A 12854-nucleotide genomic window follows, 5' to 3' on the forward strand; every position below is an offset into this window, starting at 1 on the left:
ATCACCAACTCCATTATCGCACCAAATTACACTAAACTTTTTTTCAAACTAAAAGTCAAATTAACCTTCCTTCACTCACTTTATTGGTGGATTATGGATATATATGAGCAGGAAAAGTTGCATTCATGAGATTAAAGTCAATTCTACTTTCCCTGTGTAATTTATAATTATGTCAAATGGGCAATAATTTATAGTGGCAAGTGTAATAGATGTATCTGAGGCAGGTACCAACTAACATATATATATTATATATATATATTGTCACTTCATTAATCTTTATGATCAGAATGAAAAATTATAATATGATGTTATTTTATTTTATAAATAAAATTATTAAATAAAAGAATAGAAGGCTCGATCAAATTATATTATTTGCACCTTCTAGAAACTTGCCTTTTTAATAAAATAATTTTGTCTTAAGTCAGGTAGTTTAATCTGTCAAATTAATTAAAGGATAAAGATGAAAAATTAATACAAGTAGATCCTCATTTTCTCCCTTAAACCTTTATAATAATCTATTGTTTGAGAAGTCTTCCTACGTGACAATTATTTAAGTTTAATTAAGTCAAAAGATGTGCTTATTAAAACCTTTATTTGCTCAATTTTTAAATTATGTTTGAAAAATATACAGTAGCTTTTTGTAAGGTGCAATCTAATTAATTGTCTAATGAGTCAAAATATAATGAATCGAATATATTTGACTCGGGTTTATGATGTCGTTGAGTTTGAGTCGAATTAGGTTGGATTAGATTAGATTGGATTGCGTTTGAAACACGTGGCCGCGTTTCTCTACTTTTGGTCAAAATTGTTGTCCTGCGTGTCTTCAAATGGTCAACGAGTTGGGCAAAAAGCATATCAAATTAAAGCACACCGTATATTTTCCACTCATCTGCCACGCGGCGCCATCTCCACCCAAATGCAAGATCTCTCCGTACAATTCGCGTTGGGCGTGGCATGCTGCTGTCCACACGCCTAAGATTCGGCCCCACCTCTGTGGGCCGCCACCATTTCTGCTCCACTAATCCGATTTGCGTTTGCGAAATTTATTTTGCGAGATTTTTTTTTATTTCAGTAAAATTTAAACTAGAAGTGCTCAAAACACAAACAATTCAAATTTGATTTCTTTTCCTTTTCTTTTAAAAATTCAAATTTAATGTATTTAACAATTTTAATGAAAGTTTTTAGAAGTATCTAATATAATTCAAAATATTTTCTCACGTGCAAGCCTACAACCCATTTCCAATCGTCCGGGGCCCACCTCCCACTTCGTTTTGGTTCCCTCCTCCGCCCTTCCCTATATATACCCACCCACTTCCTCACTGCTCCTCATCCCCTGCATCACGTGCTCTCCTCTCCTCTCCCCTCGCCATGGGAATAACAGAGCATCCCGGCGCCGTCTTCCCCTCCGCCACGGCCACGACCTCCCCGGAATTCCCGCGCCGGGTGCCTGTTCCCCCACATCGGCCTTTTGCAGAGGCACTGGGGGCCAACTTGAAAGAAACTTTCTTCCCCGACGACCCCCTGCGGCAGTTGCGGCAGGCGCGCGGACCGCGGAGGCGCCTGCTGGCCGTTTTAGCCTACCTCTTCCCGGTCCTAAATTGGGCCCCCGGATACGACTTGTCCCTCTTCCGGTCCGACCTCGTCGCCGGAATCACCATCGCCAGCCTCGCCATCCCGCAGGGGATCAGCTACGCTAAGCTCGCCAACCTGCCGCCGGTGATGGGCTTGTGTGAGTGCTAATTAATCGCCGGATCGATTAGTTAATTGCTAATGATTAATTAAGACTAAGCTGGGATGATTAAGGGGGTAATCCATGGAATAGATTCGAGCTTCGTGCCGCCGCTGGTGTACGCGATGATGGGGAGCTCGAAGGACCTGGCAGTGGGGACGGTAGCGGTGGCCTCTCTGCTCACCGCGTCGATGCTCGGGAAGGAGGTCTCGCCGGCGCAGTACCCGACGTTGTATATGCACTTGGCCTTCACCGCCACCTTCTTCGCTGGCGTCTTCCAAGCTTCCCTCGGCCTCTTGAGGTACGTATATATAATTTAGTTACTCTATACAATTGCGACCATTAATTATTGCTGCATTTATTAATTTTTGACAAAATAATATAATTTTCAGGTTAGGGTTCATAGTGGACTTCCTTTCCCATGCAACCATTGTAGGGTTCATGGCGGGAGCTGCCACAGTGGTATGCCTTCAACAGCTCAAGGGCATGCTTGGCCTCCCACACTTCACCACAGCCACTGACCTCGTCTCTGTCATGGAATCTGTCTTTTCACAAACCCACCAGGTTCATTTCTAAATTAACTAAAACTCCATTATAATGACATATATATAATTTTCAGTGAGTATATTGTATGGATTCACTGTTACAGATTCTTTCTCTCTTTTTTTCTTTTTTTTTTAAGAAATATAAAATAGTGTAATTATTGGAGGTGGTTGTGATGACTCTTTTTGTGATTTTTGTCGTATGTTTTCAATTAATTACAGTGGAGGTGGGAAAGTGTGGTTCTTGGCAGCTGCTTCCTCTTCTTCCTCCTCCTCACACGTTATCTCGTAAGTAATCTCCTTTTAGTTAAATAATGATTCATTTGGAGAATAATTATTATTCCCTAGCTTGTTTATCTCCTTTTTTGTTGGAGAAATTAGTTAATAATTGCATTAGTATTTAGAATCTAGGGCAACTAATCCCCCAAGGACACAGACATAATTAAATTAGTTTAGGCACAAAAGGAATATATAATTTCTTTATATATTATATATAAAGTATTATTCTATGCTAAAGTTTCCTATATATATCTAATTAAAGCGATTTGAGTGTGCTAAAATTTTCTATATATACTCTTTGTATTTTCTAATCAAAGTTAGAAAACATGAGTTATTCCCTTTAAGAAATGCAAAAATTTTTAAAAAAAGCTTTTCTACTACCAAGCAGAGCAAGAAAGGCCAAAAGTTCTTTTGGATATCGGCGGCAGCACCATTGACTTCAGTAATACTTGGAAGCCTTCTTGTGTATCTCACTCATGCAGAAAACCATGGTGTCCAAGTGGTAAGTTTTATTTATTCATTATTGATATTTATTCATTTTGATTTTTTGTTCATAATTAATTATATATAATCTTGTAGATCGGGTATCTGAAGAAGGGAATAAATCCACTGTCAGTAAGCAACTTAGTGTTCACAGGGCCATATATGATGGTAGCTCTAAAGACTGGCTTCATCACCGGCATCATTGCTCTGGCGGTATATAATTAATTAATCTTTTAACGTTTTCATGATCTTAATTATCTATCTATACAGTCGACTTCGACTAGTTAGAACCGACATAACTAATTATCTCATGCTAATTAAATAAATAAATAAAATTAAGCCTAAAATTTAATCTATACCCATCCTAATTTCACAGGAAGGGATAGCCGTGGGAAGGAGTTTTGCCATGTTCAAGAACTATCATATTGATGGAAACAATGAGATGATTGCATTTGGTACGATGAACGTTGTTGGATCTTTGACATCGTGCTATCTAACGACCGGTAAATATATTAATTATAATTACTCGATCGATCGTCATTATAATTACGTACGCATTCATCTAATATTGATCGATCGATCGATGTTTTTTAAACTCTTCATCAGGTCCATTCTCGAGGTCAGCAGTGAATTACAATGCCGGTTGTAAAACCGCAATGTCGAACGTAGTGATGGCTATCGCGGTGATGATCACTTTGTTGTTCTTAACGCCTTTGTTCCACTACACTCCTTTGGTCGTCCTCTCCGCCATTATCATCGCCGCCATGGTCGGCCTTATCAACTACGAGGCAGCCATTCACTTGTGGCAAGTGGACAAGATCGACTTTTGTGTTTGCATTGGGGCTTACTTAGGGGTTGTCCTTGGAAGCGTGGAGATTGGACTAGTCCTTGCAGTAAGTACACAGTGATTTAATTACTTTAACGAATCATGCAAAACCAAGCATGGATTATAATATTGTTAATCATTAAACCAATTTGAATTATATATATATATATATATATGCAGGTTGTGATATCCCTTCTTAGGGTTCTATTATTTGTTGCAAGGCCAAGGACGACTGCCCTTGGAAATCTTCCAAACTCCATGACCTACAGACGAATGGATCAGTATTCGATGGCACAGAGCGTCGCCGGCGTGCTCATCCTTCGGGTAGATGCCCCGATATACTTTGCTAATGCAAGCTATTTGAGGGAGAGGTGACTAATTAATTAATGATTTATTTCTTTCTTTCTTTCTCTTTTCTTCCTATAATTATAATATAATATAATCTCTTAATTTCTAGCCAATTAATAAACATGTATTCAATAGGATATCAAGGTGGATTGATGAAGAGGAGGAGAAGTTACAATCCAACGGAGAGACAAACTTACAATATGTGATATTAGACTTGGGTGGTCAGTTTCTAATTCTTCATTTTCCAAAACTATAACAAATTAAAAATACAAAACCTGCAAGTGAACTAGAGAGAAATTAACTCTGCCTACATGTATTTTGGCAGCTGTTGGAAGTATCGACACGAGCGGAATTGGCTTGCTGGAAGAGCTGAAGAAGAGTTTGGAAAGAAGATGCCTTCAGATGGTGCTTGCAAACCCCGGTAGCGAGGTGATGAAGAAGCTGGACAAGTCGAAGGTGCTCGAAGCGATCGGGCAGCAGTGGATCTTCCTCACTGTGGCCGAGGCTGTTGCTGCATGCAATTTTATGCTGCATGCATGCAAACCACCTTCTGCTTGTGCTAATGCCACTACAGATGCTACCACTGACCACCAAGTAATAATGCATGATGATAATATTGTATGAGCTAGCTAGCTAACTAGCTAGCTAGGGAATAAATATTATTGTTGATATATATAATCGATCGATAGATTATGAATGTAGCTAGCTAGATTTGATGATCATGCAATCTCTTATATATGGGTTGTTGGAGGTTACCTCATTAATTTCTTCATTTGCATGATATATTCTCCTTTCCCTCTTCCTCTTCTGATCACAACCTCTTCTTCCATGGATATAGTGAGCCTCCCCTTCCATATACAGACACATGCATACAAGGGATTACCTACATTTCATGTCCCATAAGTTGATTATAGAGTGTGTCACTTGTATTATTTAGACCTATTTTCAAGATTATTCATTTGTAGATCATATATAAAAACTAAATAGTAAAATTACATCATCAATATATATACTATTAGAATCTAAAGAGAGAGACCTCAATCTAACCCAACACACTTTGATGAGGACCTCTTATTCGAATATAGATATATATATAATTAAGAGTACACATGGTGTTTGTTCATTTGGCACACCATAAATTAATCAAATATAAACAAAATGACAAATAGAATGTTGTTTTTAAAGGTCATTGGGAATGGAATTATTCAAAGTTGGAAGTTTTTTTGCAAAAATAAATAAAATTTTGAAAAGTTGAAAGGATGCTTTTCCCTACTATTATGCTCTCTTCTCTTCTATCAACTAGCTCGCGGCCCACGAACGATCCCTGTTACATACAACTATTTATCGTCAACCCGTTACGTGGAGTATATATAACGTTCGTTATTTATTCCAAAGTACACCGGCACGATCCCTAATAATAATAATAGTACACGTGGGCGATTCTACAGTGTACACGTGCAGAGTTCATCTGGACCCTTGACTCATAGACTACAGAGACCATATCGATACTTTGCCCTCCACGTCACTGAAAATTACGATCACGTCGTTCGTTTTGAACAAATCTTAACCGTTGATCGGTTCCTGGAAACAAAGAATGTTATAATTATTTATTCTTTACAAAAAAATGGATAAAAAGTTCCGTTTCGGTCGTGGAGGGCGGATCGGGTTGCTTTCTCCGGCCGGCGAGGCCTCTGATGTCGGAATCGAGACGAAGGACGTGATTCCCTGTGATTTCTAGAAGTCCCTACCACGAGCTCCGTCGCGATCTGCGACCGCCATGGCGGCTCCCTTCTTCGCCACCCCTTTCCAGCCCTATGTCTACCAGGTGCGCCTCTGGTCCTCCATCTCCCGCTCTAGCGGGTTCCATTACGTGTTGAGTTTCGTTCGAGATTCTGTTATGGGACTTGCTGCCGATCCCAAAGCACTTGCTGTTATTTTAGGGATCTTGACCGTATTTCCGTCGTTTTGTGTTTGCTGAGACGGAAAGCTAGTTTGCTGTGCAAAGTCAACGCCTTGGAATCATTAGCTATCCGTTTATCTACTTAGTATCCGTAGTCATCTTATGTGACATGTTCACTTGGTATTTTACTGCCAACTCATGTTTGTTTTAGTTGGATATATACATTCTAAAATGGTATGCCACTAAATTATTCAATGGCAAAGAGTCAATTCAATTTTAAGCATAAGTTTTGGGGATTTTTTTTTTTGGCAGAGATCTTTTTTAGTTGTTAAATGAATGTGGTTACATTATATTTTTATGCCTACAAAATCATCATGTATTAATTCTGACCAAAAACCATCATGTAATAACTAAACTCCTAGGTAAAGATTCTTATAAATAGAGCTTAAAATTTGACTTTTTGTTCTTGGCCTTCCATAAGAACATTGGCTCCATACTGTCTATAAGTAGATGTAGCATGACTGGGATCCTTCCTATACAGTTGAATTTGCTCTAAAACAACTTGAGCATCAGTATGAAGCTATGTCTACTGCTCATTGTTTTTATCCTCGCAATAGTCAATTTTTAGGCTTGTAATTGTGGAGAACAAAACTATTCAATCAAACAAACTTGAAGCCTTTCAATATGAAAATTATGTGATTAGAAAAAACCTATGCAATCAATCCTTGCAACAAGTTCTGGTTTACTTGTAGTTTGAATTTTTTATTTTTTATATCCAATCTCATCTTGAGCAATTATATGCTCAATGGGATTGACAAGTCTATTAGTTTTCATGACAGAATTGATGTAGTTTAAACTTTGGATATCCACTGAAATCAAAGTTCGCTTAAGTTTTCAGAGAAAGACACCCTGACAGCTGTACATGCAATTTTGCTTTTAATGCTTCTTATGTTAGGTAATCTTTGTTAATCTGTGACAATGCATCTTATTTTGCAACATACTTTGGTGACTTTAGCTTTTCTTGCATGACTCACAGCAAATATGCTATAGAATGCAAATGATGATAGTTGTTCATTTAACAAAATTTATTTTAAATTTACTCATTATTACAGAGTCAAGAATCAGCAGTCACAGCTTTTCAGATATTGGGCGGGGAGTCTCAGATTGTTCAGGTAGTCTATTCTTGATGTTTTAGTTTATGGTTTTCTCGATAGTTTTCCTTGTGGTGTATGACTGTAAGGCATGTTTCCACCTTTTATAAACCCTGGTTTCATTTACTGTAATTGGTGCATGTTTTATCTATAGCTTTTATAAATCTTGATTCTTTTTATTATAATTCAATCTGCAGATAATGTTGAGATCACAAGAAAAGCTTATTGCAAAGCCTGGTAAGTGCTTGTGTTATTTAAGTTTTTTAGGAAACTATTGGAGTTGCTTGTCTAATTAAATTTTCTCATGGTCTCTCTTTGTTCTATTTTCAAAGTAATTCAGGTAGTTTGAAGGCACAAATCATGTACGTGTAATCATTTTTTTCCATCTTAAAGAAAATCTTTTGAATGATCATTAACATGCTTTAGAGTCATTCAACCTGTTCATACATTTTTTTATCTTGGCACTATTAACATAATTCATTTTTTCTCTTGTCTTATCATTTTACTTTCATTAACATTCTCATTAAGTAAACAATCACTTTTTTTTCAAGCTTTTCTTTCTTTCTCTTTCTTTTTTTGACATTTTGTAGTGTTGCTTAGGTACAATTTGCTACATGTCTGGGTCAATTCAAATGGAGAACAATTACATTCCTGAAAATGAAGCTGGATTATGGCATTGGTTCTTTGGCAAAAGTGTGACAAGCATAGTTCTTTCAAATCCTGGTCCAGAAGATGGATTTGTTGGAATAGCAGCACCATCTCCTGCAAGAATACTTCCGGTTAGTTGCACACTACTTCATGTAAACAAAATTTTTGAAGATGAAATTAGTAAATTAGCTCCTTCACACTTCAACTTTACATTGCGAGACTCAAAGAGATGTTGGCTTCTTTACTTGAACATGTTTTTCTTCCTGATTTTGATATCTATTGTTTGTTATGTTAAAGCAGACCTTACATCTTTGCTAGACTTTTAGTTGGTCATGTAAGCCTCTCCCAGTACAATCATGATACCATGCTTTTGTTCTTACTTAAAATCAGTTTTATAGGGTTCATTTTAAAAGCATTTGATAATGTGAACCTGCTCTGTACTTTCTAGTTCACTTCCTCTGTGCCCAGTTATACAAGTCCAGAACTAGGGGTGTCCATTGTTCACATGGAACTAGACCGAACCAAATTAAATCAAACCAGATTGTTTTATATTGATTTATTAGAAGCTGAGCCAAAGCGAATAAGCATTTAAATTGAATTGAAACCGAACATATATTGTTGGTTTGTTTCAGGCTGAACCAAATTTGAGTTGAAACCTTATAATTTTCTCTTTTTTATTAAAATAAAAAAAATATAGACAAACAATAATTAATATAATCAAACGAAGCTGAATCTGGCCGATTTAGTCAAGAAACCAAACCGAATCAAAATTTTGATTTGGTTTTTTGATTTGAAAGGAATAATGAACACCCTAATTCTTTTTCTGCAAAGGTGGAATCCGCCACCCCAATGGCCCCACACGGTCGGCTTCACGACCATCTGTGAGGAGGTAAATCGAGAAACTGCAGTTGGCCACGACGAAGGAGGGTATTGTCTCGGCTTCGCCGAGATTCGAACCCTTGCCCTCAATGAACACCCTAATTCAAATCATAGTAACTAACGGGTCCAATGATTTTCTTCCTCTTTACTTAACATTGTAATGAGCACTGCAGCACTGCAACCTGGATCAGCCAGATGTTAGGTAAAGGTTTTAACTTGGCAAAACCAAACTATGTTAGCTTGTTCCATTTTATATGCTTAAAAAAACTTATACCATAGTAATCTCAGGTAAATGTATCCTAATATCTGTCAGTCATCTCTCATAGTCCACTGGGGGTTCATGATATTACTGATCCATGTAATAGATAAACCGTATGACAATATGCATTGGACAGACATGTCTTTCACTCCTATTCTTTTCCTTGTTTCAAATATACACATTAGTTCATTTTTTTCTTGCATTTCTAATTAGGATGTTGATCTTTCAGTGTCCTGAATGAGTCTTGCTTCTACAATTTTGATTTTATAACTTCAAATTCTCTTCACAGATTGACTTGTCAAATTTTGGTGGTGAACTACTTTGTCAGGTATAGCCAGTAACAGATCTTGGTTCTCTTAGTTCTCGAAATCACTGATAATGTTGAACACTTCCATGCCAACTATAAACTAATTTAGTTATATATGATCTACTTGTTTCCTTTAATATTCAGGTGCTAGTTTCAGAATTACCTTAGTCAACCAAAGATATTATATTGATCGAATTTGACTTGTTCGCTAACTGAACTCTGAGCTTATTTCAATATTACTTAACACAGGAAACATTTCAAAAGCTTTAGCCTGCATCTGTTTGCTTATGAACTAAGATGTGACATATTAAATATTCTGTCAATTTTATAGCCAGATGCCTTCCTTTGCTCTGCCAATGATGTTAGACTTTCCAGTAATGTTGATCAAAGACCTCGCAATATTGAGGTTGGTGCAGAGGTGAGATTTTTCTCTTTTTGGCGCTATCTAAACACACGACTCATAATGCCTTTGTATTTCTGTATGATTGTATTGTTAACTAATTTATCTCTCTTTGTGATTGTCAATCTTGTTTTTGTCTGTTATAGGTGATCCTCAAACAGAAGCTAGTAGGACAGGGCCTTGTGTTTCTTGTGGGATGTGGATCTGGTATTTGTCCTTTTAATCACTTCTCATTTATATTAGTTAGAAAAAGGGCACAAAAATGTTTCTCATGGTTGTGTAAGCCAATATTCCTTTAAATATTCTCTAAAAAATGTGTTCCATGGTATATAATGCAGTTCGATGCACATTTGACTACTATGCCTGTAGTATGCAGAATATGTAGTTATTATTATAAATTTGTTTTTCATGCTATGATTCTCAAACATAGCAGCTGAGAAATGTAGCATTATCCATCATAAAGTTCCACCATTATCTTTGTGGTTCCATATAGCAGTACATGATTCTTTTTACTGGTGTTTCTGCTTGCAAACATCTTGTGTTCCATATATAATAGAAATATGTTTCAAGTCTTTCTTCCATTTAGATCCTTATCAATTATGTGGTTTCGCTTTGCTAGTTGTGCAGAAAATTCTTGCTCCAGGAGAAGCATTCATAGTTGATGTTAGCAGCATCATTGCTATGTCAAGCGCTATCACTTTTCAGTTGAAGCCCTCCGTTGCAATGCGGAGGGCTGTGTTTGGGGTATGTGCTTTCCTGCTTCTATACATGAGGTGGTGTGTCCAATGGTTTTCGATATTGCTAATTAATTGCAATGTGTAAGTACATATCAAATTTGTTCATTGAATACAAAAAGCTACATATGGAAGAGATTACATGATGTTTGTTAGTGATTGTCACCATTTTGGAGATACTTTCGGTGAGGATTTTGTGATGTTAATATTTGTGGCTTCTAAGTCAGCATTGTGTTTTTGCAGGGTGATAACCAGTTGATGACCACTCTAACAGGTCCTGGAGTTGTTTTTATTCAGAGTATGCCTTTCCCTCGGCTTTCTCAACGGATTGCAAGGTTGCCTTTCTACATACTTTTATCAGCATTTATGATCTCTCTAATCATTTCATCAGACTCAAATAAAATTTAGCGAGAAAACAAATTTAACTGAAAAAGGGTCACCGTGTTTAGGACATCTCATTTTATTTTCACTGGTCCTGGGACTTGAAGCAACCCATATGATCAGTTCACAACAGATTAACTTTAGCCTGCCAAATTTATTAATTAATCACAGACCACGATATAGGTGCTTAGCAGGATGAGTACAATTGTTGTGTGAGTTCGGCCTATGAGATTTGGTTTGGCCCAAATTAAACTCTCTTTTGTCAGAGTCTGGGTTACAGTGTGGTTCTGCCTGAAGTGGGTCTGGTCTTAGTCGCGCCTGCTCGAGTTGGGAATTGTTCAAGTTCAAAAGCAACTCGGAAGAATTGACTGCCCGAGCAATTTTTAGTGGAGCATATGCCTTACTTTTGTATCTTTCCTCTCATCTGACACTGAAAAGATCAATAGAATCGGGTCACCGAATTTGGGACTCACCTCATTTTGTTTTTACTGGTTTGGGACTTGAAACAACCAATAAAATCATGACTTATGATGTCTCATGTTTTGTGATTTCACAGAGCAGTCGCATCTCCAAGCTTGAGGGATAACCCAAAGTTCTTCATGCAGATCGCGCTCATCTTCTTCCTTGCCTATGTCATGATTGTGTCTTCATTAATCTTGACAGATGTTTAGCTTTTGAGATCTGATATCTGCAAATATCTGACATCGATAGGATTTTTACCATCTCAATTTGTTTCTGTAGATGTAGATGTGACAATAGTTTGATTCAGTTGTGCTAAGGATTTTTTACCCCCTCCTTTAAATGCGAGAAATAGGTGCACCATTACTGTCTAATTGATTTGCCCATGGTTTATATATTGGTGCAGTGGAAGCAATAAAAATTGTAGTCATTTTAACTATGTAATCTATGCATTTATTTTCCTTTAACCGTGGTTTCAGATCACAATCATTAACTCTCAAATTGATTTTCCTATCTTAGCTTACATATGAATCTTTGCATCAAACCATTAACACATTTTGTTGTAATGTGAGCTTTATTTAAATTTGTATTATAAAGTAGGGAAAATCTATTAAGTGATTTCATTAATAAAACAACGATCCTAATCAATTCGATGAAACGACTAAATTTTTTGTGATTTACACTTAATAAGGCATGTTTTTAGAAACACAAATGATGTGGGAACTGAAGCTTTTCATAAAAATTAACACATTTTGGACAATAAAGTAGTGAGTATTTTTTTTAAAATCGAATTGAATCGATTTTTTGATCAAATTTTTAAATATAAATCAAACTTATACAAATATTGATTAATTTAATTTTTGATTGAATTAATTAAAATAATTAATTTTTGATCGAATTAATTGAAAAAATTATTTTTTTGGTATTATGAAAGATTTATTAATTAATTAAGGATTTATAAGGAATTTATAAATTATTTTTTAAAATTAATTTGATTTATTAATTTAATGAATAAGAAATTTTAAAATTAAAATTAAATTGTATTAATCAATTTTTTTTTAAAAAAATTTAAATTTCTGAAATAATTGAATTGCATTTTTAAATTCAATCGGTTCGATCCATTTATTTATTTTAATCAAACTTTTACTTATTAATTTGAATTAAAAGATTAAAAAAAAGAAGAATATATATTTACATTTAATTAGAAAATAAAAAAAAAGAATAATATGTATTTACATTTTAAAACAAGAAAATCAAATAATTTTGTTAAGAAATTTGATATTGTATGAATGCTATTATTCCACACTAATAATCTTAAGTTAAAACGTCCTTTATCCACGACAAAGTCTAGTTTCTTAAAGATACATCTTATTTGATCACATAAAGATAATATCAAGAAATTAAAATATTAATAAGTTAATAATGGCATGAAACCTCATCTTACTTAGGCTAATTCTTTTCTTTTGATTTTAATTATTTTTTTCTTAGTTGATAACATTGTCCTATAACGATTTGAAATTTCTTTTTAA

At 35.7% G+C, this 12854-nt stretch overlaps 2 protein-coding genes across 2 annotated transcripts; both read left to right on the plus strand.

The window, feature by feature from the left end:
- The first annotated feature begins 1345 nt into the window (after positions 1 to 1345).
- On the plus strand, positions 1346 to 4943 carry LOC141846121 (sulfate transporter 3.1-like). The gene is made up of 11 exons (XM_074734111.1): positions 1346 to 1729; positions 1823 to 2030; positions 2122 to 2293; positions 2494 to 2559; positions 2939 to 3052; positions 3130 to 3246; positions 3410 to 3536; positions 3640 to 3926; positions 4040 to 4230; positions 4343 to 4428; positions 4533 to 4943. The coding sequence occupies exons 1-11, from the start codon at positions 1369 to 1371 to the stop codon at positions 4829 to 4831; spliced, it is 2028 nt and encodes a 675-aa protein (XP_074590212.1). The 5' UTR covers positions 1346 to 1368; the 3' UTR covers positions 4832 to 4943.
- Positions 4944 to 5854: 911 nt separating this feature from the next.
- LOC141846122 (uncharacterized) lies at positions 5855 to 11792 on the plus strand. Its single transcript, XM_074734112.1, has 10 exons — positions 5855 to 6032; positions 7220 to 7279; positions 7456 to 7495; positions 7859 to 8037; positions 9334 to 9372; positions 9683 to 9769; positions 9898 to 9958; positions 10371 to 10495; positions 10729 to 10820; positions 11423 to 11792. The coding sequence occupies exons 1-10, from the start codon at positions 5985 to 5987 to the stop codon at positions 11535 to 11537; spliced, it is 846 nt and encodes a 281-aa protein (XP_074590213.1). The 5' UTR covers positions 5855 to 5984; the 3' UTR covers positions 11538 to 11792.
- The last annotated feature ends 1062 nt before the right edge of the window (positions 11793 to 12854 follow it).

This window comes from Curcuma longa, chromosome 15 (assembly GCF_044706935.1).
Source record: "Curcuma longa cultivar G26 ecotype Majalengka, Jawa Barat chromosome 15, ITB_CL_G26_1.1, whole genome shotgun sequence".
Classification (NCBI taxonomy): Eukaryota; Viridiplantae; Streptophyta; class Magnoliopsida; order Zingiberales; family Zingiberaceae; genus Curcuma; species Curcuma longa.